Here is a 21,418-nt window from a genome sequence, read left to right as displayed (position 1 = left end):
CCTACTGTATATTAGCTATCTCCTACTGTATATTAGCCTACTGTATATGTCCTTCTTACAACTTTAAAGTTGTATCTTTGTCTTACCTTATCTCAGTGGCTGTACTGTGTGGCTGTAGAGAGGATGTCTCGGATGGATTGGGACAGAGGAGAGAGCTTTACCTGGGTGTGTGTTTGTCAGTTGCTGGTAGGTGTGTGTCAGACTGATTGACATAGACAGCTTACTGACAGCCTCAATTACCACCTCCTCCCGTCAGCTCATCAGCCAATCGCATGCTGGCATGCTGGCCTTGTTTATCTGAGCCGTCCAAACAGGTAGCGCCTTAATTACTTCAAGTCAAGTTGGCTTCTCGGCTCCGTTTTTTCTGATTTGTCACAATGTATCACTGGTCAATCAGGTTGTCATCCTCAGCTCTTGGCTACCAAACCCTGTTTAATGATAAACTTCTTAATGAAGGAGGAAATGTGACTAAAGGGAACAAAAGGCCACACCATCATCCACTTTAGTATACACAGACACAGTCAAGAGATAGAGAGCTTGTTTGATTTAGTAGATTTGCAGTCTGTAAGTGAGAGGTGGCTGTGCTGGCATGGTTGGTGTTACATGCAACACTGGTCTCACATAGAGGATGGGTCCAGATTAGGGTTGTGGCGGTCTTGACATTTTGTCAGTTGGGTGATTGTCAAGCAAATAACTGCCGGTATCACGGTAATTTACCGGAATTAACATAAACACATTTAGCATCTCCTAGCTTCCATGCATAGCCTTCCATGCATAGCCATCTACATTTTAAAAAGTATTATAAATCCATGTAATATAGCCTACACTTTTACAATAAATCCATTATTTATTTTAGACAGGTCTAAAGAAACATGATATGAAGAAAATGTAGTCTATTTCAGAAGAACATAATTGCACACTCTGAATTGTCCTTATGTTAGGTCCTGATCTGGCTATGCCATATTATCAAAGCTCAGGCTAAGACCCAGATGCACACACAGGAGGCGGATAGTAAGAGTCTCAGAGTTTATTACAGTACAAGGTGCAGGCAATCGGTAGGTCAAGGCAGGCAAAGAGTCGTAATCCAAATCAGAGTCAGGCAGGTACAGGACTGCAGGCAGGGTCAGGACAGGCAGAAAGGTCAGAACTGGGAAGACTAGAAAAAGCTAAAACTAGAGCACAGGAAACACGGGAACACGCTGGTAGGCGAACTGGCAACAGACAAACAGAAAACACAGGTATAAGTACATGAGGTAATGGGAGACACCTGTTGGCGGTTAGAGGCAATCACGAGACAGGTGAAACAGTTCAGGGTGTGACACATATGGCTGTGGGCTACACTACTTCATTTAGCAGAAAACGTTTGCTTAGAATTCCTTGGCATTATTTTATAGTATGAAGAATACAATTGAACATAGCCGGATAAAATACAAAGGATATTTTCTCCAAACGAGTTGAGGGAGTGCAGCTATTCAGTGTTGAGCAGTTAACAAAGAAACAGGCCCACCTATATACTTAATTTAGTTATTTCTAGTTATTTCTGCAACTTTAGCTGTGATACAAACATTAGGCTATATGTTTCGATTTTTAATACATTCTAAGGCTGCATGATTGTCACGATCGTGTGGCGGATTGACGGACCAATACGCAGCACTTGGAAAATAAGCCATCTCCTTTTATTTAACGAAGAAGGCACACGAAACAAAAACACTTAAACACTAAACAAAACAACAAAACGATCGTGAAGCTAAAACAACGATGTGCACACACTGGCTACAAACGTATCACATAGACAATACTAGACATCTACACTCAACACAAAACCATACACTACAACCATTAACCCCTTTATCAAATAAACACCCAAAACAACAAAACATAAACATTACCCATGTCACACCCTGACCTAACTACAATAATAAAGAAAACCAATAATACTAAGGCCAGGGTGTGACATAACCCCCCCCTTGAGGCGCGAACTCCGGGCGCACCATACACAGTCTAGGGGAGAGTCTGGGTGGGCTTCCTTCCACGGTGGCGGCTCCGGCTCTGGTCGCGGTCCCCTCGTCACCACAGTACCTAACCACCTCCTATGCTTTCTCCAAACGACCCCCCTCCACATGAACCCCATTGCATTCAGGGGCAGTTCCAGACTAAGGGGCAGTACCAGGGTAAGAGGCAGTACCAGGATCAGGGGCAGTACCAGGGTCAGGGGCCGTACCAGGGTCAGGGACAGTACCAGGGTAAGGGGCAGCACCAGGGTAAGGGGCAGCACCAGGGTAAGGGGCAGCACCAGGGTAAGGGGCAGCTCCAGGGTAAGGGGCAGCTCCGGACTGAGGAATGGCAGCTCCGGACTGAGGGACTGCAGCTCCGGACTGAGGGACTGCAGCTCCGGACTGAGGGACAGCCCAATGCTGGCTGACAGATCTGGCTGCTCATGGCTGGCTAACTGATCTGGCTGCTCATGGCTGGCTGACGGATCTGGCTGCTCATGGCTGGCTGACGGATCTGGCTGCTCATGGCTAGCTGACGGATCTGGCTGCTCATGGCTAGCTGACGGATCTGGCTGCTCATGGCTAGCTGACGGATCTGGCTGCTCATGGCTGGCTGACTGATCTGGCTGCTCCTGTCTGGTTGGCGGCTCTGGCAGATCCTGTCTGGTTGGCGGCTCTGGCAGACCCTGTCTGGTTGGCGGCTCTGGCAAATCCTGTCTGACGGACGGCTCTAGCGGCTCCTGTCTGGCTGGCGGCTCTAGCGGCTCCTGTCTGGCGGACGGCTCAGTGGGCTCATGGCAGACGGGCGGCTTTGCAGGCTCATGGCAGACGGGCGGCTTTGCAGGCTCATTGCAGACGGATGGCTCAGATGGCGCTGGGGAGACGGATGGCTCAGATGGCGCTGGGGAGACGGATGGCTCAGATGGCGCTGGGGAGACGAGCAGTTCAGTCAACTCTGTGCAGACGGCAGACTCCTGCCGGCTGAGGCGCACTGTAGGCCTGGTGCGTGGTGCCGGGACTGGTGGCACCGGGCTGGGGACACGCATCTCAGGGCTAGTGCGGGGAGCAGCAACAGGACGCACAGGACTCTGGGGACACACAGGAGGCTTGGTGCGTGGTTTAGACACTGGTGGTAAAGGGCTGGAGACACGCACCATATAGCTAGTGCGTGGAGGAGGCACTGGTGGTACTGGGTTGGGGCGGGGAGGTGGCGCCGGAAATACCGGACCGTGCAGGCGTACTGGCTCCCTTGAACGCCGAGCCTGCCCAACCTTACCTGGTTCTATGCTCCCCGTCGCCTGACCAGTACGGGGAGGTGGAATAACCCGCACCGGCCTATGTAGGCGAACCGGGGACACCATGCGTAAGGCTGGTGCCATGTACGCCGGCCCGAGGAGACGCACTGGTGACCAGATGCGTTGGGCCGGCTTCATGACATATGGCTCAACGCTCAGTCTAGCCCGGCCGATACGTGGAGCTGCAATGTACCGAACCGGGCTATGCACGCGTACAGGAGACACCGTGCGCTCTACTGCGTAACACGGTGTCTGCCCGTACTCTCGCTCTCCACGGTAAGTACAGGGAGTAGGCGCAGGTTTCCTACCTGACTTCGCCACACTCCCTTTAAGGCCCCCCCCAAGAAATTTTTGGGTTGTACTCACGGGCTTCCAGCCTTGTCTCCGTGCTGCCTCCTCATATCGCCTCCTCTCGGCTTTCGCTGCCTCCAGCTCTTCACGAGGGAGGCGATATTCTCCAGGTTGATCCCACGGCCCCTTACCATCCAGTATCTCCTCCCATGTCCAGAAATCCTTTATGGGTAGGTCCTGTTGCCTTGTTTTCCGCTGCTTGGTCCGATGGTGGGTAATTCTGTCACGATCGTGTGGCGGATTGACGGACCAATACGCAGCACTTGGAAAATAAGCCATCTCCTTTTATTTAACGAAGAAGGCACACGAAACAAAAACACTTAAACACTAAACAAAACAACAAAACGATCGTGAAGCTAAAACAACGATGTGCACACACTGGCTACAAACGTATCACATAGACAATACTAGACATCTACACTCAACACAAAACCATACACTACAACCATTAACCCCTTTATCAAATAAACACCCAAAACAACAAAACATAAACATTACCCATGTCACACCCTGACCTAACTACAATAATAAAGAAAACCAATAATACTAAGGCCAGGGTGTGACAATGATGTGACTCTAATGATCATTTGAAAAAGAAAATATGAAAAGCATGAACTCTGCTTTGTTTGCACACACTCTGTCTCACTTGATAATTCCTTGAATTTCCCGGCGGCATCCCCTTTGTGTGGCTGTAATGCCCGCAAAAAAGAAATCCATGGCTTTTGCGGCCGGTGGCTGAATATAATCATTATAATTCCCTTCTCCCGACTGCGTGCTCCTCTCACCTCTCACTCACATGGCTCTCTCAGATATCTCAATTCTTATTAGCCAATGCCCGTCACGTGATCAGGTCCTTCTCACAGTCTACAAGTGAAGACAAACATTGGGGAAGCAACTGCAAATTCCGGGGTGCACATTGAAGATGTTGGAAGAACTGTCCACATTTACTTTTCGTCAGCCAACAAGATGAGGAGGGCTAACAGACAACAAAAGCATTAGCCTATGTCAATCGACTATCCTCTATAGTACAAAAGTCCTATTCTATTGGTTAATTGTCCTTCTCTGTGAGAAAAAAATATTTAAAACATAGTCTGGGATAGTTGTGGGACGCGATAGAACCCAAGTTAATACAACCACTAGCATCAAAAATCAGCTGAAAGCAATGAGGCTGATGCAACAGATCAGAACGTTTAGCTTAAAATGTTGATGAACTGTTAGGCTATTTCTTCACATTATTAACGCAGCAATGTGCACGAGGCAGAAGGCTATCAGCGCGAATGTTCCAAAATGCTATCAACTAGCGGGAGAACACCATTCTCAAAAGTGACCTCAAATGCGGTTATGCATGTAATGCTTTATTGTAAAGGTGGATTTTTATGGTGAAAATGATCATCCCCAAACTCACCGCCTATGTATGCCAGTCAGGCTCTACACCGGTTGGAAAGCGGATGAATGTGCTTAATTTTAAGACGTTATTTGGCCACTTTAATTGTGATACAAACCTTATTCGAAACATACAGGCCTACGGGCTAGGCTTACATGAGGTGTACAACTATGATTTGAAAAAGTCCCTCAAAGAAAGGCATGAGCTGTTTCTTACCGTACGGCACACAAGCAGGGCATCATTCACAAGTGATCATACATCATTCACAAGTGATAGGCTAATATTGTCACCCATCAGGCTAATCTTGATTTAATCTTTTCTTTACATATACTAAATAATATATGTTTGAATTTTGTTTTGATTTACAATAGACCATTATCATGCACCGTCTTGAAACGGAGCAGGGGGGAAAATATATGTAATCTATGCACTTAAATAGCGAATGGAGGACGCTTTTCCCGTGGTTCATTTTCATGCCGGCCTGGTAGGCTATACTCCTGTTGTAAAGAGAAGCAATGTGCTTAATATTAGGAAAGTTAAGAAATAAATATGAAGTGTTTGATTTAGATTTTTGAATAGATTCGCATTGATGTCAGAGTGATTCGAGGGACAATAGAGTGCTGAGTACCTGGCAGTTTGGTAGGCTACTAATGACCATCAGCAGCATCAGAGCTTGCAGAAGCCTAGTTACCGTGAAGAAACGGCCACGTGGAATTTGACTGCGCTCGTGACTCGTGACCGCTGGTAAATTGTCATCATAACAGTCCCAGTCCAGATGCTCCTTCCCCTCGGGTCCCCCACCCGTCTCAGGTGAGGTGATGGTATGACATGTGTTATTACATGTGACACTGGTATCTAACTCAATTCCTGGAGGGCAGAGTGTCTGCGTTTTTTTTTCACTCCTCCCTTGTAGTTAATTGATTAATTAAGGAATTGATAAGTTAGGAACTACCTGGTTGTCTAGGTCTAGGTGATAACAACAACCAGTAGACAAATAGCTTTTCCCGGGAATTGAGTTTGACACCCCTGGCATATAGAGGATGGGTCCTGACGCTACTGAAGCGTCATTGTGAAGACTCACCTTTTACTCTGCTCAGCCCATGGAAATAGTCCCCCCCCCCCTGGCTTCATTCGCTCTCTGTCCATCCCACCCTACTGCCCTACCAGGTCAGACTCCTTAGCTCATATCCTTTGTCTTGGCAGGAGCAGTGGACGGTCAGAACATGAAAAAAAGCTCTGAATAATAGGATTTAATGGCTTAGTCTTGACCTGACCTGACCTGGGCTGGCTAATCCTGAAGTAACCCATTTGTTTCTTAAAGGACAATTGCATAGACATACAGTATATCAAGGCTCCGGACTGGACAGATCGACATGCAAGGAGCTGCTTGGCTTTTTATGATGGAACAAATCACACCATAGATAAGGGCAACAGGTCAGAACTATATCATCGAACTGTGAACATCATTTAGATCAAGAGACTTTGGTAAAACTTTATAAAAACTTTCATGAATAAGAATGAAGGAACTATTTATGAACTATATAAGTATTTCATTTTTTTGTAAAAGTACAATTCACAAGCGTAACAATAATAATTTACAAAGCGTTTAAACATGTATAAGCATTTATAATTGTTTACCGGTATTCATGACAGTTATTATAAAGTGTAAAAGCGAGATTATGGTTTTGATCTCTAACATTGTACACACATTGACTCTAAGGCCGGGATTAAATCCGACCATGGGTTATAGGCATTGCAGCTTTTAAAGTCAATTTCCAATTTGAGCCGACACATGCAGCTCTACCGTGAACACGGGAACATTGTCTTTAAATGTCGCAGTGCCTATAACCCTCGATCAGATTGAATCTGGGCCTAAATCAAAAATCAGTGGAATAAATGTTTTTCAATGATATCGTTAGTGTAGATATTTTTTGGGATATATATTTATGCAATAACCATCTTTTTTAAAGACACATTGTTTTTTTGTAACATTGATTAATTACACTTTGTACTCCTGTACAAAGAAACACAACCTAAACGACAAACACAAAATAATTAAATCTCAAAATATGACAATTGCTATGTTCGCACTTTCCTCCCACCCTAACTAACCAAAAAAGCATGACTTTATAAGAACATGACCGTAAACACAACGGGAGTGTTAATCTTTTTCACATACACAATTGAAAACATACACAAAACTATTTACATGTGCTTTATCTTGATAAAAACAGACAACTATTATTTCTAAAAAGAGTATACAGAATATTATAATAGTCCAGAGTGATCGAAATTCATCTGAAAGCTTTCTTTCAGTGCCTGAGCGCTGAGAATACTTCAGTTCTTGTCATTTATTTCATTTACGTATATACCTTATGGTGATTAATGGATTGAGCACAGAGTCCTCCTCTTAGAACTGTCCTGGCTCACTAAAGGTGGAGGTGAGCTCGGTACAAACCAACACCATCCAGCTGGGCAAACCAAAGGTGAAATGTCAAACCTAAAACGTCAAAGGACATGAGGACTGATCGTTGTGCAATACCCAATCATGGGTACCATCTATTCATGAGGTGCGCCCCTACTCAGTTCGGAAGGTGGGTCTGGGGGATAGGTTAAGGTGCAAAGACAAGGGTGATCTCTGACAGGCCAGCTGCCCTTATGTCCCCCTCAAAGGTCTGTGCTTCACTGGCCCCGCCGGGTTACAGATACACCCGTCTCAGGTCCCCAGGTGAAGTTATGGTGTTACACTGTGGACAAAGCTTCTTAGCCCCCTAGAAGACAAAACACAGCCATGTGTGACTGCTTGACAGAAATACCATTTGTTGTATGTAATATTTCGAATATCATGCTTCTTAGCTTAGCATTATCTGACAGGATTTCTTTCCGTTTTTCTTTATTCTTACCAGTGTGCGGAGCCAGCACTCCTCACAGTGGACGTGCCAGCACTGGATGGAGGTGAGGGGTGTAGTGTATGTGTCCTATAGGGACAGGCACACAGACAGACATACAGACAGAGAGAGAAACAGTATGGGATTACAGTGCTACACAGTAAAACACATTCCACATTCTGTCCTGTTCCCGCTCTGATTAAATGGGAGACAGCTGTCACTAGATGGCGCTACCTGTCTGTGTCTGCTGTATTAGTGCGGCTTGAGAGGATGGATGAGTGGATGGATGAGTTAAGTAGCTAGGATGGATGAAACAGCTACCCCTTGACTTTTTCCACATTTTGTTACATTACAGCCTTGTTCTAAAATGAATTAAATCGTTGTCCCCCCTCATCAATCTACACACAATACCCCATAATGACAAAGCATAAACTGGGTTTTAGATTTGTTTAAAATGTATCAAAAATGAAACACTGAAATATCACATTATCACAACATCACATATTCAGACCTTTACTCAGTACTTTGTTGAAGTGCATTTTGCAGTAATTACAGCCTCGGGTCTTCATGGGTATGATGCTACAACCTTGGCACGCCTGTATTTGGGGAGTTTCTCCCATTCTTCACTGCAGATCCTCTCAATCTCTGTCAGGTTGGATGGGGGAGCGTTGCTGCACAGCTATTTTCAGGTCTCCCCAGAGATGTTCGATCGCGTTGAAGTGCAGGCTCTGGCTGGGCTACTCAAAGACATTCAGAGACTTGTCCTGAAGCCACTCCTGCGTTTTCTTGGCAGTGTGCTTAGGTTCGTTGTCCTGTTGGAAGGTGAACCTTCGCTCCAGTCTGAGGTCCTGAGCGCTGTAGAGTAAGGTTTTCATCAAGGACCTCTCTGTACTTTGATCCGTTCATCTTTCCCTTGATCCTGACTAGTCTCCCAGTCCCTGATGCTGAAAAACATCCCCACAGCATGATGCTGCCACCACCATGCTTTAAAGTAGGGATGGTGCCAGGTTTTCCCCAGATGTGACGCTTGGCATTCAGGCCAAAGAGTTCAATCTTGGTTTCATCAGACCAGAGAATCTTGTTTCTCATGGTCTGAGAGTTTAGGTGCATTTTGTCAAACTCCAAGCAGGCTGTTATGTGCCTTTTACTGAGGAGTGGCTTCCGTCTGGTCACTCTACCATAAAGGCCTGATAGGTGAAGAGCTGCAGAGATGGTTGTCCTTCTCAATGGTTCTCCCATCTCCACACAAGAACTCTGGAGCTCTGTCAGAGTGACCATCGGGTTCTTGGTCACCTACCTGATCAAGGCCATCTCCCCCGATTGCTCAGGTTGGCCGGGCGGACAGTTCTAGGAAGAGTCTTGGTGGTTCCAAACTTCTTCCATTTAAGAATGATGGAGGCCACTGTGTTCTTGGGGACCTTCAATGCTGCAGAACATTTCCACTACCCTTCCCCAGACCTGTGCCTCGACACAATCCTGTGTCGGAGCTCTACGGACAAGTCCTTTGACCTCATGGCTTGGCTTCTGCTCTGACATGCATTGTCAACTGTGGGACCTTATATAGACAGGTGAGTGCCTTTCCAATCAATTTAATTTACGACAGGTGGACTCCAATCAGTTGTAGAAACATCTCAAGGATGATCAATGGAAACAGGATGCACCGGAGCTCAATTTTCGAGTCTCATATTAAAGGGTCTGAATACTTACGTATATAAGGTTAAAAAATATATATATACATTTGCAAAAATATCAAAAAAATTGTTTTCGCTTCATCATTATGGGGTATTGTGTGTAGATTGGTGAATCAATTTTAGAATAAGGCTGTAATGTAACAAAATGTGGAAAAAGTCAAGGGGTCTGAATACTTATGCAGAGTAGCTGTGATACATTCCTCAAAAATCCGGATTAAATCAATTGTTCAATTGGAATGTGCTTACTTTGGGTCTCATAGTGTGTTTAATTAGTTAAATGAAAGGTTATCAGTATACAATTCAGTACTTCCGTTGAACTAGATTCCTCCCAGTGCTGCTATACTAACTAGCCTGGTCCCAGACGTCTTTGTGCTCTTATCCAACTCAATTGTCCATTGTCAAGATAAACAATGATAATGGGTACCAAGGAGTTGGCATGACAGCACAAACAGGCTGGGATTCAGGCCATACACTCACCATACAGATGAGACATTTGTATCTGTCTCCTCTGGACATCTGCTTCTCTAGGTCTCGTATCCGAGTTTTTAGTGCATCGAGCGTCGTGAGTGCCGAATCCTCAGAGACCCTGAACACACACACACACACACACACACACACACACACACACACAGTGAGAGGAAGGGAGTGAGGGGGACAAGAGAAGAAGAGGCCAGAGTCATTTATAAATCGAAGACGGATGAAATGATTAGCTGGTAGACATGTACATAGAGAATGAATTTTAGGAGCAGTCACATTGCCAGCATTCACTGTCTCATTTATCATGGGAAGAGACAACAGTGCTGAGAGAGGGGGAGGGCAAGTACCACACACACACAGGCACACAGGCACACTCACATTCATACACACTCAGTCACCACCAGTCGTCCTCTATGAGTTGAGCTTGATTTATAGATGAGCTTAGGGGAAAGATAGAGTTTAGGTTGGGATTTTTGGGACGGTTTACAGTACCACGTAGTTAATGGTAATGTGGAACATTTTCACAATTTTATTTTCAGAACTTACGTCTCTATGTCACTGTTTTTACAGCTCCTGTGTAGGGAGATTATGCTGTTGTCCAGTTTGTTGCGTTCTCCGTTGCTGGTGGATGGACATCCTGTAGCAAAAGAGGACTATCGTTTTAAATTGGGACACCCCCCAATCATTACAGTTCTTCTCAATCACGTACAAGCATTTTTTGGGGGGAACAATGTTGTTGATTTTCAAAAACAGAGTCCACAAGACACAGAACTCTGTGGCCTTTCGCAAAACAGTAAATGCGTTTTCAAACTGTGGTTGCCTTCTCAAAACAGAAATACATTCATCAAAACGATAGTATAGCATCAAAATTGCAAATGCATTCATCGAAAGAACACAACTGCCTGCAAAAAAAGATTACCGCATCAATAACTACTTAACTCTCGAGTCCAAGCAGAGGAAACAGAAAGTTAGTCTGTTTTAGAAATCCCAGTAGATCAACACATTTTCTGTGCAGTCAGCAAATCCTCATAATCAGAAGTAAAACGATGCAAAGATGCAGAGTTATGGGCAATTACTCTCCTTTTATGCATATTTCACCAAACAATTTCATACACATCGAATCAAGTATTACTCCAGGTAATAAATAAAAATAGGATTCATTCATCGGTATCATCACAATCCAATTCTAAGTATTCAATACGAAGGGTGGTTTGCTCAGCGTTTTGTAGACTTTCCATTGGCGCACAGAAACACAACAGAAATAAGGAATGGAGGAACACAGCTGATATGAATGTATAGGCCTAAATCCCAAGCTCTATAATAGAAGGTCCAATGTTTGAGATGAGCACCCAAAGTTACTTAGACATAACCCAATTTCATTCTCTGCAACTCTCCATGTCTGCAATATTGTAAAAAATCATAGCAATAAATCTGTCCCCATTGACTAGATCTTTCCATGTACTGTACATGCTATGGCGCTGATGGGATGATTTAGAATTTTGTATAGTAGTATTTACTGATTGACGGAAACAATGAACACAATTGCACACATTTATCTTCTGATGAAAACAATGTGTTAATATTCTGTGACGAAAACACTTAAAGGTGCAATATGCAGGAATCGATCCGCCATTTCCTGGTTGCTAAAATTCGAATAGTTCGCCTAATTTCAGTTTATGTGACAAAACAAGCAGTCATTGTATAGAGTATAATTGTACCATCTAAACCAATTTTTGGGGGCATTTTTAGCTATTTGAAAGTCAAAAAACGTGAACTAAAGAACGGGACGCATAGAAATAGCGAACATCGAACATACCTACCGCTTCTTAGACTCGCTTTCAATGACAACGAGAGATCTATAACTCTCATTTCTATGTGAATTTGGTCGGGCCGCCCAAAAAGTTACACATTGTAGCTCTAACAGCGAATTTTGCATTCACTGCTGACATTTGTATTTAATGGTTTGCAAAAGGTGGTCAAAGATATGCAAGTTGAGGAACCAAGGCAAGAAAATGATCAAAAGTTGTGTAAATCTATTTGATCATTGCTGTTCTGCTTTAGATACATTTCAACACAGATCCAAAAATGACTTGTACACAATTGAGAAAAAGTGTAATATCCAACTAACGAAGTACTACACATGAACTCAATCGAGAAACCACATGTACTGGTACTGTAGCTGTTCTCACCCTCATTTGTCCATTTCGAATGTTCCAGAGTTACTCTGTTGGACAGAGTTCCAACACTGAGAAGCAAAAGTAGGATCGTATTTAGAACTAATAAGACAGTTAATGCAGATAATAATAACAACACAAAAATGAGGCAGTGTTGTGTAGTGATGGAACATAGAAACAGGCCATGGAAGTACCGCCTGTGATGGTGCGTACTTTAAAACAGCCCCCCTCAGTGCTTTCCTCTCCTCCACCTCCCCAGGCTCCCGCTGTGAACAGGGGATGATGTCTGCCTCTGTATATCTGGATCACCAGGCTAAGGAAACACAAACATGCAGTGGAACCATAGAAATATACATGGTCGAATGGATGTTCCAATTGAGGGGAATACGAGCACTTTATGTGATGTCCAGCATTTCTCACCGTAGGTTCATTTCTTCTTTCTATGCCTGACTGTTGCTGCATTCAACAATGGCACATTGTTCCCTTGTTGAATTATTTGTTCTGTGTGCAACAATGTAAACCTCTTCAATGCTGACACATTCTTGTCAATCATGTGGAATTTCGAAGATTGGTCAATTAGAAGGATACTGTGCTCTTCCGTAGTCCGCGGTGTCGTCTCCATCAACGTCCAGGTCAGCATCACTGTCACCGCGGCCCTCATTAGATGTGCTGCTGCTCACAAATACCGACCCTGAGGAGAGCCTCATTATTATCTCCATCCCAAATGGCACTCTATTCCCTATATGGCGCACTACTTTTGCACTGTAAAGGGAAAAGGGTTCCATTTGGCACATACCCTCTCTGGCATCCTCACTTTCACCTAGAAGATTCTCACATGGTAGACGGTGTCATGTTGACTATTGAGTGCTAAGAGCAGATGCTCAGGGCCAATGAGAGGTGAGCCGTTTTTGCCTGTCTAAGGCCATTGAAAGGTGACACTTGAAAACCCATTTTTCAGTAGTAAATTATGAAAACCACATAAGATTTCTCCATGTCACCTACAGTATCTCCTCTTTTCTGCCACAAGGGTTAAAGAATTCCGGGAACGTTCCCAAAATTCCCTGGTTTTCCAGAGAACCTGGTTGGAAGATTCCTGGAATTCGGAGGGGAATATGATTTCTGGAATACCTGGAAATGTTGGAATCCTATCTGCAACCCATATACACTGCTCAAAAAAATAAAGGGAACACTAAAATAACACATCCTAGATCTGAATGAATGAAATATTCTTATTAAATACTTTTTTCTTTACATAGTTGAATGTGCTGACAACAAAATCACACAAAAATTATCAATGGAAATCAAATTGATCAACCCATGGAGGTCTGGATTTGGAGTCACACTCAAAATTAAAGTGGAAAACCACACTACAGGCTGATCCAACTTTGATGTAATGTCCTTAAAACAAGTCAAAATGAGGCTCAGTATTGTGTGTGGCCTCCACGTGCCAGTATGACCTCCCTACAACGCCTGGGCATTCTCCTGATGAGGTGGCGGATGGTCTCCTGAGGGATCTCCTCCCAGACCTGGACTAAAGCATCCGCCAACTCCTGGACAGTCTGTGGTGCAACGTGGCGTTGGTGGATAGAGCGAGACATGATGTCACAGATGTGCTCAATTGGATTCAGGTCTGGGAAACGGGCGGGCCAGTCCATAGCATCAATGCCTTCCTCTTGCAGGAACTGCTGACACACTCCAGCCACATGAGGTCTAGCATTGTCTTGCATTAGGAGGAACCCAGGGCCAACCACACCAGCATATGGTCTCACAAGGGGTCTGAGGATCTCATCTCGGTACCCAATGGCAGCCAGGCTACTTCTGGCGAGCACATGGAGGGCTGTGCGGCCCCCCAAAGAAATGCCACCCCACACCATGACTGACCCACCGCCAAACCGGTCATGCTGGAGGATGTTGCAGGCAGCAGAACGTTCTCCATGGCATCTCCAGACTCTGTCACATGTGCTCATGTGCTCAGTGTGAACCTGCTTTCATCTGTGAAGAGGACAGTGGCGAATTTGTCAATCTTGGTGTTCTCTGGCAAATGCCAAACGTCCTGCACGGTGTTGGGCTGTAAGCACAACCCCCACCTGTGGACGTCGGGCCCTCATACCACCCTCATGGAGTCTGTTTCTGACCGTTTGAGCAGACACATGCACATTTGTGGCCTGCTGGAGGTCATTTTGCAGGGCTCTGGCAGTGCTCCACCTGCTCCTCCTTGCACAAAGGCGGAGGTAGATGTCCTGCTGCTGGGTTGTTGCCCTCCTACGGCCTCCTCCACGTCTCCTGATGTACTGGCCTGTCTCCTGGTAGCGCCTCCATGCTCTGGACACTACGCTGACAGACACAGCAAACCTTCTTGCTACAGCTCGCATTGATGTGCCATCCTGGATGAGCTGCACTACCTGAGCCACTTGTGTGGGTTGTAGACTCTGTCTCATGCTACCACTAGAGTGAAAGCACCGCCAGTATTCAAAAGTGACCAAAACATCAGCCAGGAAGCATAGGAACTGAGAAGTGGTCTGTGGTCACCACCTGCAGAACCACTCCTTTATTGGGGATGTCTTGCTAATGGCCTATAATTTCCACCTGTTGTCTATTCCATTTGCACAACAGCATGTGGAATTTATTGTCAACCAGTGTTGCTTCCTAAGTGGACTGTTTGATTTCACAGAAGTGTGATTGACTTGGAGTTACATTGTGTTGTTTAAGTGTTCCCTTTATTTTTTTTGAGCAGTGTACTTAGGGTAGTGCTTTCTTAGGTAAGGGAGCGCAAATTCAGCCTTATAGATACTGCAGCATAATCTGGACTGAAAGGTCCAGTGTCTTTCTATCCGCCACCCAGTCACATTATCCACCCCACTGCACCAGACCCAAGACCCAGTCAAAGGGTCACCCAGTTACCTTTAAACCCCCCCAGCATGGATGTCATCTGTAACCTCCTCCGCTCCCTCCACTGCACCCCCTCTCCTCCCAGGTCCACCAAAATGTCCTGGAAAGACACACAGACACGTATGCATGAAGAAGCCACGCAGCCAGACACAAACTCACAGACACACACACCATTTTGTTTTTGCCTAACGCAAATGCATATGTCATAGCCCTTGGTTGTCACTGATGTATCTCCTAGGGGTAACCTAAGGTACAGTAGAAACATGGCAACACTGAGCCTAATGGGCAGCAAACAATATCAGGGGTTTAAGCACAGATGGGCACAACACTCTTTTAACCTGTTTCAGGACCAATTCACCTGCCCTATCCGTCATCAATCTTTCTAAGACATCCAGTACGGTATACAATATGACGGCTGCCAAGGAATAGCTAGGCTTGCTGTCGCGCAGGTTAGCATTTTTATCATGAATCTTGTTCTGGAGGCAGCTTTGCAGTGGTCACTAGCTGGCACAGTCACAAAAGTCATAAAATCATTCATTACGCACACCATGCCCCTATTCCCACTGATTGTATTTGTATATACACCCAGCAAAAAAAGAAACGTCCTCTCACTGTCAACAGCATTTATTTTCAGCAAACTTAACATGTGTAAATATTTGTATGAACATAACAAGATTCAACAACTGAGACATAAACTGAACAAGTTCCACAAACATGTGACTAACAGAAATTGAATAATGTGTCCCTGAACAAAGGGGGGGGGTCAAAATCAAAAGTAACAGTCAGTATCTGGTGTGGCCACCAGCTGCATTAAGTACTGCAGTGCATCTCCTCCTCATGGACTGCACCAGATTTGCCAGTTCTTGCCTTGAGATGTTACCCCACTCTTTCACCAAGACACCTGCAAGTTCCCTGGCATTTCTGGGGGGAATGGCCCTAGCCCTCACCCTCCGATCCAACAGGTCCCAGACGTGCGCAATGGGATTGAGACTCGGGCTCTTTGCTGGCCATAGCAGAACACTGACATTCCTGTCTTGCAGGAAATCACGCACAGAACGAGCAGTATGGCTGGTGGCATTGTCATGCTGGAGGGAGGAGGATGTCTTCCCTGTAACGCACAGCATTGAGATTGCCTACAATGACAACAAGCTCAGTCCGATGATGATGATGATGCTGTGACACACCGCCCCAGACCATGATGAACCCTCCACCTCCAAATCGATCCCACTCCAGAGTACAGGCCTCGGTGTAACGATCATTCCATCAACGATAAACGAGAATCCGACCATCACCCCTGGTGAGACAAAACCGCGACTCGTCAGTGAAGAGCACTTTTTGCCAGTCCTGTCTGGTCCAATTGCTGGATTTGAGCCCATAGGTGACGTTGTTGCCGGTGATGTCTGGTGAGGACCTGCCTTACAACAGGGCTACAGGCCCTCAATCCAGCCTCTCTCAGCCTATTGCGGACAGTCTGAGCACTGATGTAGGGATTGTTCATTCCTGGTGTAACTCGGGCAGTTGTTGTTGCCATCCTGTACCTGTCCCGCTGATGTGATGTTCAGATGTACCGATCCTGTGCAGGTTTTGTTACACGTGGTCTGCCACTGCGAGGACGATCAGCTGTCCATCCTGTCTCCCTGTAGCACTGGCTTAGGCGTCCTGAAAAGGACGTTTATTTTTTTGCTGAGTTTGTGCCCTTTGGTTTCCATTGGGGTGTCGATTATTGTTACAATGCCTGTTAGTGCGTGTGAGTACCTGTGCTGTGTGTTTTGTGCTTTTTGTGGATTTTGCAGATGGTTACGGTCTCGTCCCGTGTGTTAAGCATTGTGCGCGTGTGTTATATATTCAAGGTACACCTCGCTCTTTTGTTTGGGTTTCAACCCTGTGTTTTTGTTAGGTGCTTGTTTGGCATTCGTCCCCGTGCCTTGGCACGCCGTAATTTTGGGTATAATACAAAATACTTTTTACGCATTCCTGCGCCTGTCTCCCGAATCATTCATGCCAACCTTACAAAACCAAACCCTAACCTTAACCACCCTGCTAACCCGAATGGCTAACCCTTACATTAATTTAAGAACAAAAAGCACTTTTTTTCATTAATTTGTACAATAATGCCAATTTTGACTTTGCAGCTGGCCTATCTAAGGGGAAATTGTTCAGTTTTGCATCCAGGACAACACTCATGACAATACATTTCTACTTGCTACTGTCGCCTACAATGCAATGCCAGTTACTATTTAAGAATATACCTGAACTTCGTCAGCTTTCCTCCTCTTCAGCTTGCCGATCCTGACTGAAAGAGCACCCACACAGACAGACATGTAGAGAGGGTTAACTAGAATATGTCCGTAGAGCTAAGTATTAGCAATTGGCTGCACAACTCCTTATTTGGAGTGAATGAGCAACACATGGTACAGTAAACACCCACATAAAGACCCGAAGGAAGGAGGTAAAGTAGAGAGGTATTGCTTCTGCTTTCTAACAATGGGGCTAAACATGAAAGACGCTCCTAATAATAAATATAGACCGGAATACAGACAAATACATGCACAAGCACGCACACGCAGTCTTGTATAACTAACCTTGTGGGGACACACAATGCAGTCCCATTCAAAATCCTATTTTCCCTATCCCCTAATCCTAAACCTAACCCTAAATCTAACCCTTAAACTAGCCCTAACCTTAACCCTAACCCTAGCTCCTAAACCTAACCCCAGACCTAATTCTAACCCTAACACTAATTCTAACCTTAACTCTAAACCCCCCTAGAAATAGAATTTGACATAGTGGGGACTAACAAAATGTCCCCAGTTGGTCAACATTTGTGTTTGTTTACTATTCTTGTGGGGACTTCTGATCCCCACAAGTATAGTTAAATACGTCTGCCCACCCACCACACACACCCCCACACGCGCACCCACACACACACACCCTATCCTACCCCCACACACTCAATGACACACACAATAAGAAACATAACACAGTAGAACAATAACTGTGAACGTCTCTTTTAAAAAAAAAAATGTTTTCTTAACTGCAGATTGCCTATGGGGACATTAACTTTTAGGAGATTGTAATTTCAGTAGGATGACAGTAGCCACCAGGGACAGAGAGCCACTAACCATGACCCACCCGGATAATGAGGGTTAAGGAGATGGTAATAGATGAGGGTCTCGGGTGTGTCCCAAATGGCAAACTATTCCCTTTATGGTGCACTACTTTGGACCAGGGCCCATGAGGATCTGGTCAAAAGTAGCACACTATACAGGGAATAGGGTGCCATTTGGGAGCCATTGGGGACGCAGCTCTTGTCAAACGGACAAAAAAAAGACAGGCTGATTAACTAACAGCTAGAGGAGGCCACTCTTCTCCCTGACGTCTCTTTAGAAACTCATTATACTCTACTGTATAATCTGTCATAAAAGCTAGTAGACCTCGACAAAGCCAACGGAGACCTATTCGCGTTGGAGATAGAGGAGGAGGAAAGGTAGGTTTCTCTACTGGATACTGGACAAACCATGGTTTCAGAAGGGACTACTTATACACGTGTACTGCACAGCAAAGATATGGCGAACGATCAGCAGACTACGAGCTACAATGTGGAAAATTGCTCTTGTCTAAAAAAAATGTATGTGTTTATGGTTGAAAAATCAAAAGTCTGTTTCCCAAAATATATAATTTATTTTATAAAAAATAGTCTGTGAGTCTATTCTGTGAGAATAGTTCTCAATATAATTATTGGGGTATAAAGTCGGCCATATTGTGGCTCGTGCCTCTTACCAGTTTGTGTGCTGTCTGGGGAGTTTCGTTGTGGGGATGAAATGGGGTGGGTTTGGCGTAGCACCAGCACCAGCGCCAGCGGAGGTAATCGACTGTTAACATATCACGAGGTGAAAGGTCAAGGGGTTAATAGATCCTCTGCTCGTGTTGGTGCTAGGTCAAAAAGGGACACCTCTCAGTGACAGTTGTAGGGACAGTCAGACTGGTTGCTCAGTTGCCCCCAGTTCATTGCCTCTTCTAACAATCTCCATAAATATATCCTACCCGATGACTGGCCTTTTGAGTATAATTTTACAGCCAAATACCCCATTGCAAAAGCAGCAACCCAACTACCCCACCCATCGGAACCGACAAACAGCTCTTCTTGGAAATCACATTTATTTCTGACCACATACCATTCAGTCTTGTATGTCTGTTGGTCCTCACACGAAGAAACGTCTGCAATAAGAAGAGAAGATAAAACTACTCACAAAAGAACCGTCAAATGTGTGTGTGTGTGTGTGTGTGTGTTTGTGTGTGTGTGTAGTGAAGCGCCTACCTGGTATCTGTCTGAGTGGGGGTCTTCAGGTGGGCAGGGGGGAGAGGTGGGGGATCCCCCCTCACGTTTAATGTGCAGAGATAGTGAGAGGGACTGTGGACAAAGCACAGAGTCAAAGAAAGGTGTGGGTATGTGTGTGCGTGTGCATGTCAGTGCACGTTTTTTCCCACATTTTGTTACATTACAGCTTATTCTAAAATAGACTACATCATCCCCCCCCCCCCCCCCCCCCTATCAATCTACACACAATACTCCATAATGCCAACGCGAAAACAGGTTTTTAGACTTCTTTGCAAATGTATAACTTTTTTTTTTTACTGAAATACTGAAATAAGTATTCAGACCCTTTGCTATGAGACTTGACATTGAGCTCGGGTGCATCCTGTTTCCGTTGATCATCCTTGAGATGTTTCTACAACTTGATTGGAGTCCACCTGTGGTAAATTCAATTGATTGGACATGATTTGGAAAGGCACACACCTGTCTATATAAGGTCCCACAGTTGACAGTGCATGTCAGAGCAAAAATCAAACCATCAGGTCAAAGGAATTGTCCGTAGAGCTCAGAGACAGGATTGTTTTGAGGCACAGATCTGGGGAAGGGTACCAAAACATTTCTGCAGCATTGAAGGTCCCCAAGAACACAGTAGCCTCTATCATTCTTAAATAGAAGAAATTTTGAACTACCAAGATTCTTCCCAGAGCTGGCTGCCCGGCCAAACTGAGCAATCGGGGGAGAAGGGCCTTGGTGACGGAGGAGACCAAGAACCTAATGGTCACTCTGACAGAGCTCCAGAGTTCTTCTGTGGAGATGGGAGAAACTTACAGAAGGACAACCATCTCTGCAGCACTCCACCAATCAGGTCTTTATGGTAGAGTGGCCAGACAGAAGCCACTCCTCAGTAAAAGGCACATGACAGCCTGCTTGGAGTTTGCCGAAAGGCACCTAAAGGCTCTCAGACCATGAGAAACAAGATTCTCTGGTCTGATGAAACCAAGATTGAACTCTTTGGCCTGAATGCCAAACGTCACGTCTGGAGGAAACCTGGCACCAACTCCACGGTGAAGCATGGTGGTGGCAGCATCATGTTGTGGTGATGTTTTTCAGCAGGAGGGACTGGGAGGATCAAGGGAAAGATGAACGGAGCAAAGTACAGAGAGATCCTTGATTAAAACCTGCTCTACAGCCCTCAGGACCTCCAACTGGGGGTGAAGGTTCACCTTCCTACTGGACAACGACCCTAAGCACACAGCCAAGACATCGCAGGAGTGGCTTCGGGACAAGTCTCTAAATGTCCTTAAGTGGCACAGCCAGAACCCGCACTTGAACCCAATCTAACATCTCTGGAGAGACCTGAAAATAGCTGTGCAGCGACACTCCCCGTCCAACCTGACAGAGCTTGAGAGGATCTGCAGAGAAGAATGGGAGAAACTCCCCAAATACAGCTTGTAGCGTCATACCCAAGAAGACTTGAGGACTTGAGACTGTAATTGATGCCAAAGGTACTTCAACAAAGTACTGAGTAAAGGGTCTGAATACTTTTGTAAATGTGATTTTTTTTAAATAAAGAAATAAAACCTGTTTTTCCTTTGTCATTGTGGGGTATTATGTGTAGATATATGAGGGGAAAAAACGATTTAATCAATTTTAGAATAAGACTGTAATGTAACAAAATGTGCAAAAAGTCAAGGGGTGACCATAAGTGCATGTATTTACCTTTGAAGGCCCTAATGGATTGTCCCTCTGCACTGAATTAATACTGTCAAAGGGAAGACAGAAAGAACATTTAAAGGGTGCCCAGACAGGAAACAAATGCTACAATATTGAACATTGACACTGTTTATTGTTGCTTATTTTCCATGCCAGTGGTACCGATAGCCTATCTAATGTCCAAGGTTCACATACATGCGCACACAACACACAACACACGCACACACCTAGTACCCAAGGGCCATGT

General features: G+C 45.1%; 1 protein-coding gene across 1 annotated transcript in view; it reads right to left on the bottom strand.

Annotated features, from left to right (window-relative positions):
- Positions 1 to 6,949: 6,949 nt before the first annotated feature.
- The window catches only part of LOC129869344 (E3 ubiquitin-protein ligase RNF220-like), a 48,086-nt gene continuing 33,617 nt past the window's right edge, over positions 6,950 to 21,418 (bottom strand). Inside the window, exons 4-15 of the mRNA XM_055943676.1 lie at positions 21,178 to 21,220; positions 19,462 to 19,554; positions 19,319 to 19,361; positions 17,393 to 17,436; positions 15,156 to 15,243; positions 12,843 to 12,945; positions 12,468 to 12,554; positions 12,270 to 12,325; positions 10,627 to 10,717; positions 10,081 to 10,189; positions 7,928 to 8,002; positions 6,950 to 7,795 (exon numbers count right to left, since the gene is read on the bottom strand). Coding sequence (XP_055799651.1) covers positions 7,724 to 7,795; positions 7,928 to 8,002; positions 10,081 to 10,189; positions 10,627 to 10,717; positions 12,270 to 12,325; positions 12,468 to 12,554; positions 12,843 to 12,945; positions 15,156 to 15,243; positions 17,393 to 17,436; positions 19,319 to 19,361; positions 19,462 to 19,554; positions 21,178 to 21,220 — 904 coding nt within the window. The 3' untranslated portion in view covers positions 6,950 to 7,723. The remainder of the gene's footprint in view (positions 7,796 to 7,927; positions 8,003 to 10,080; positions 10,190 to 10,626; positions 10,718 to 12,269; positions 12,326 to 12,467; positions 12,555 to 12,842; positions 12,946 to 15,155; positions 15,244 to 17,392; positions 17,437 to 19,318; positions 19,362 to 19,461; positions 19,555 to 21,177; positions 21,221 to 21,418) is intronic.

The sequence above is a fragment of the Salvelinus fontinalis genome, chromosome 14 (genome assembly GCF_029448725.1).
Source record: "Salvelinus fontinalis isolate EN_2023a chromosome 14, ASM2944872v1, whole genome shotgun sequence".
In the NCBI taxonomy this organism is placed as follows: domain Eukaryota; kingdom Metazoa; phylum Chordata; class Actinopteri; order Salmoniformes; family Salmonidae; genus Salvelinus; species Salvelinus fontinalis.
This window is presented reverse-complemented; position numbering and strand designations above follow the sequence as displayed.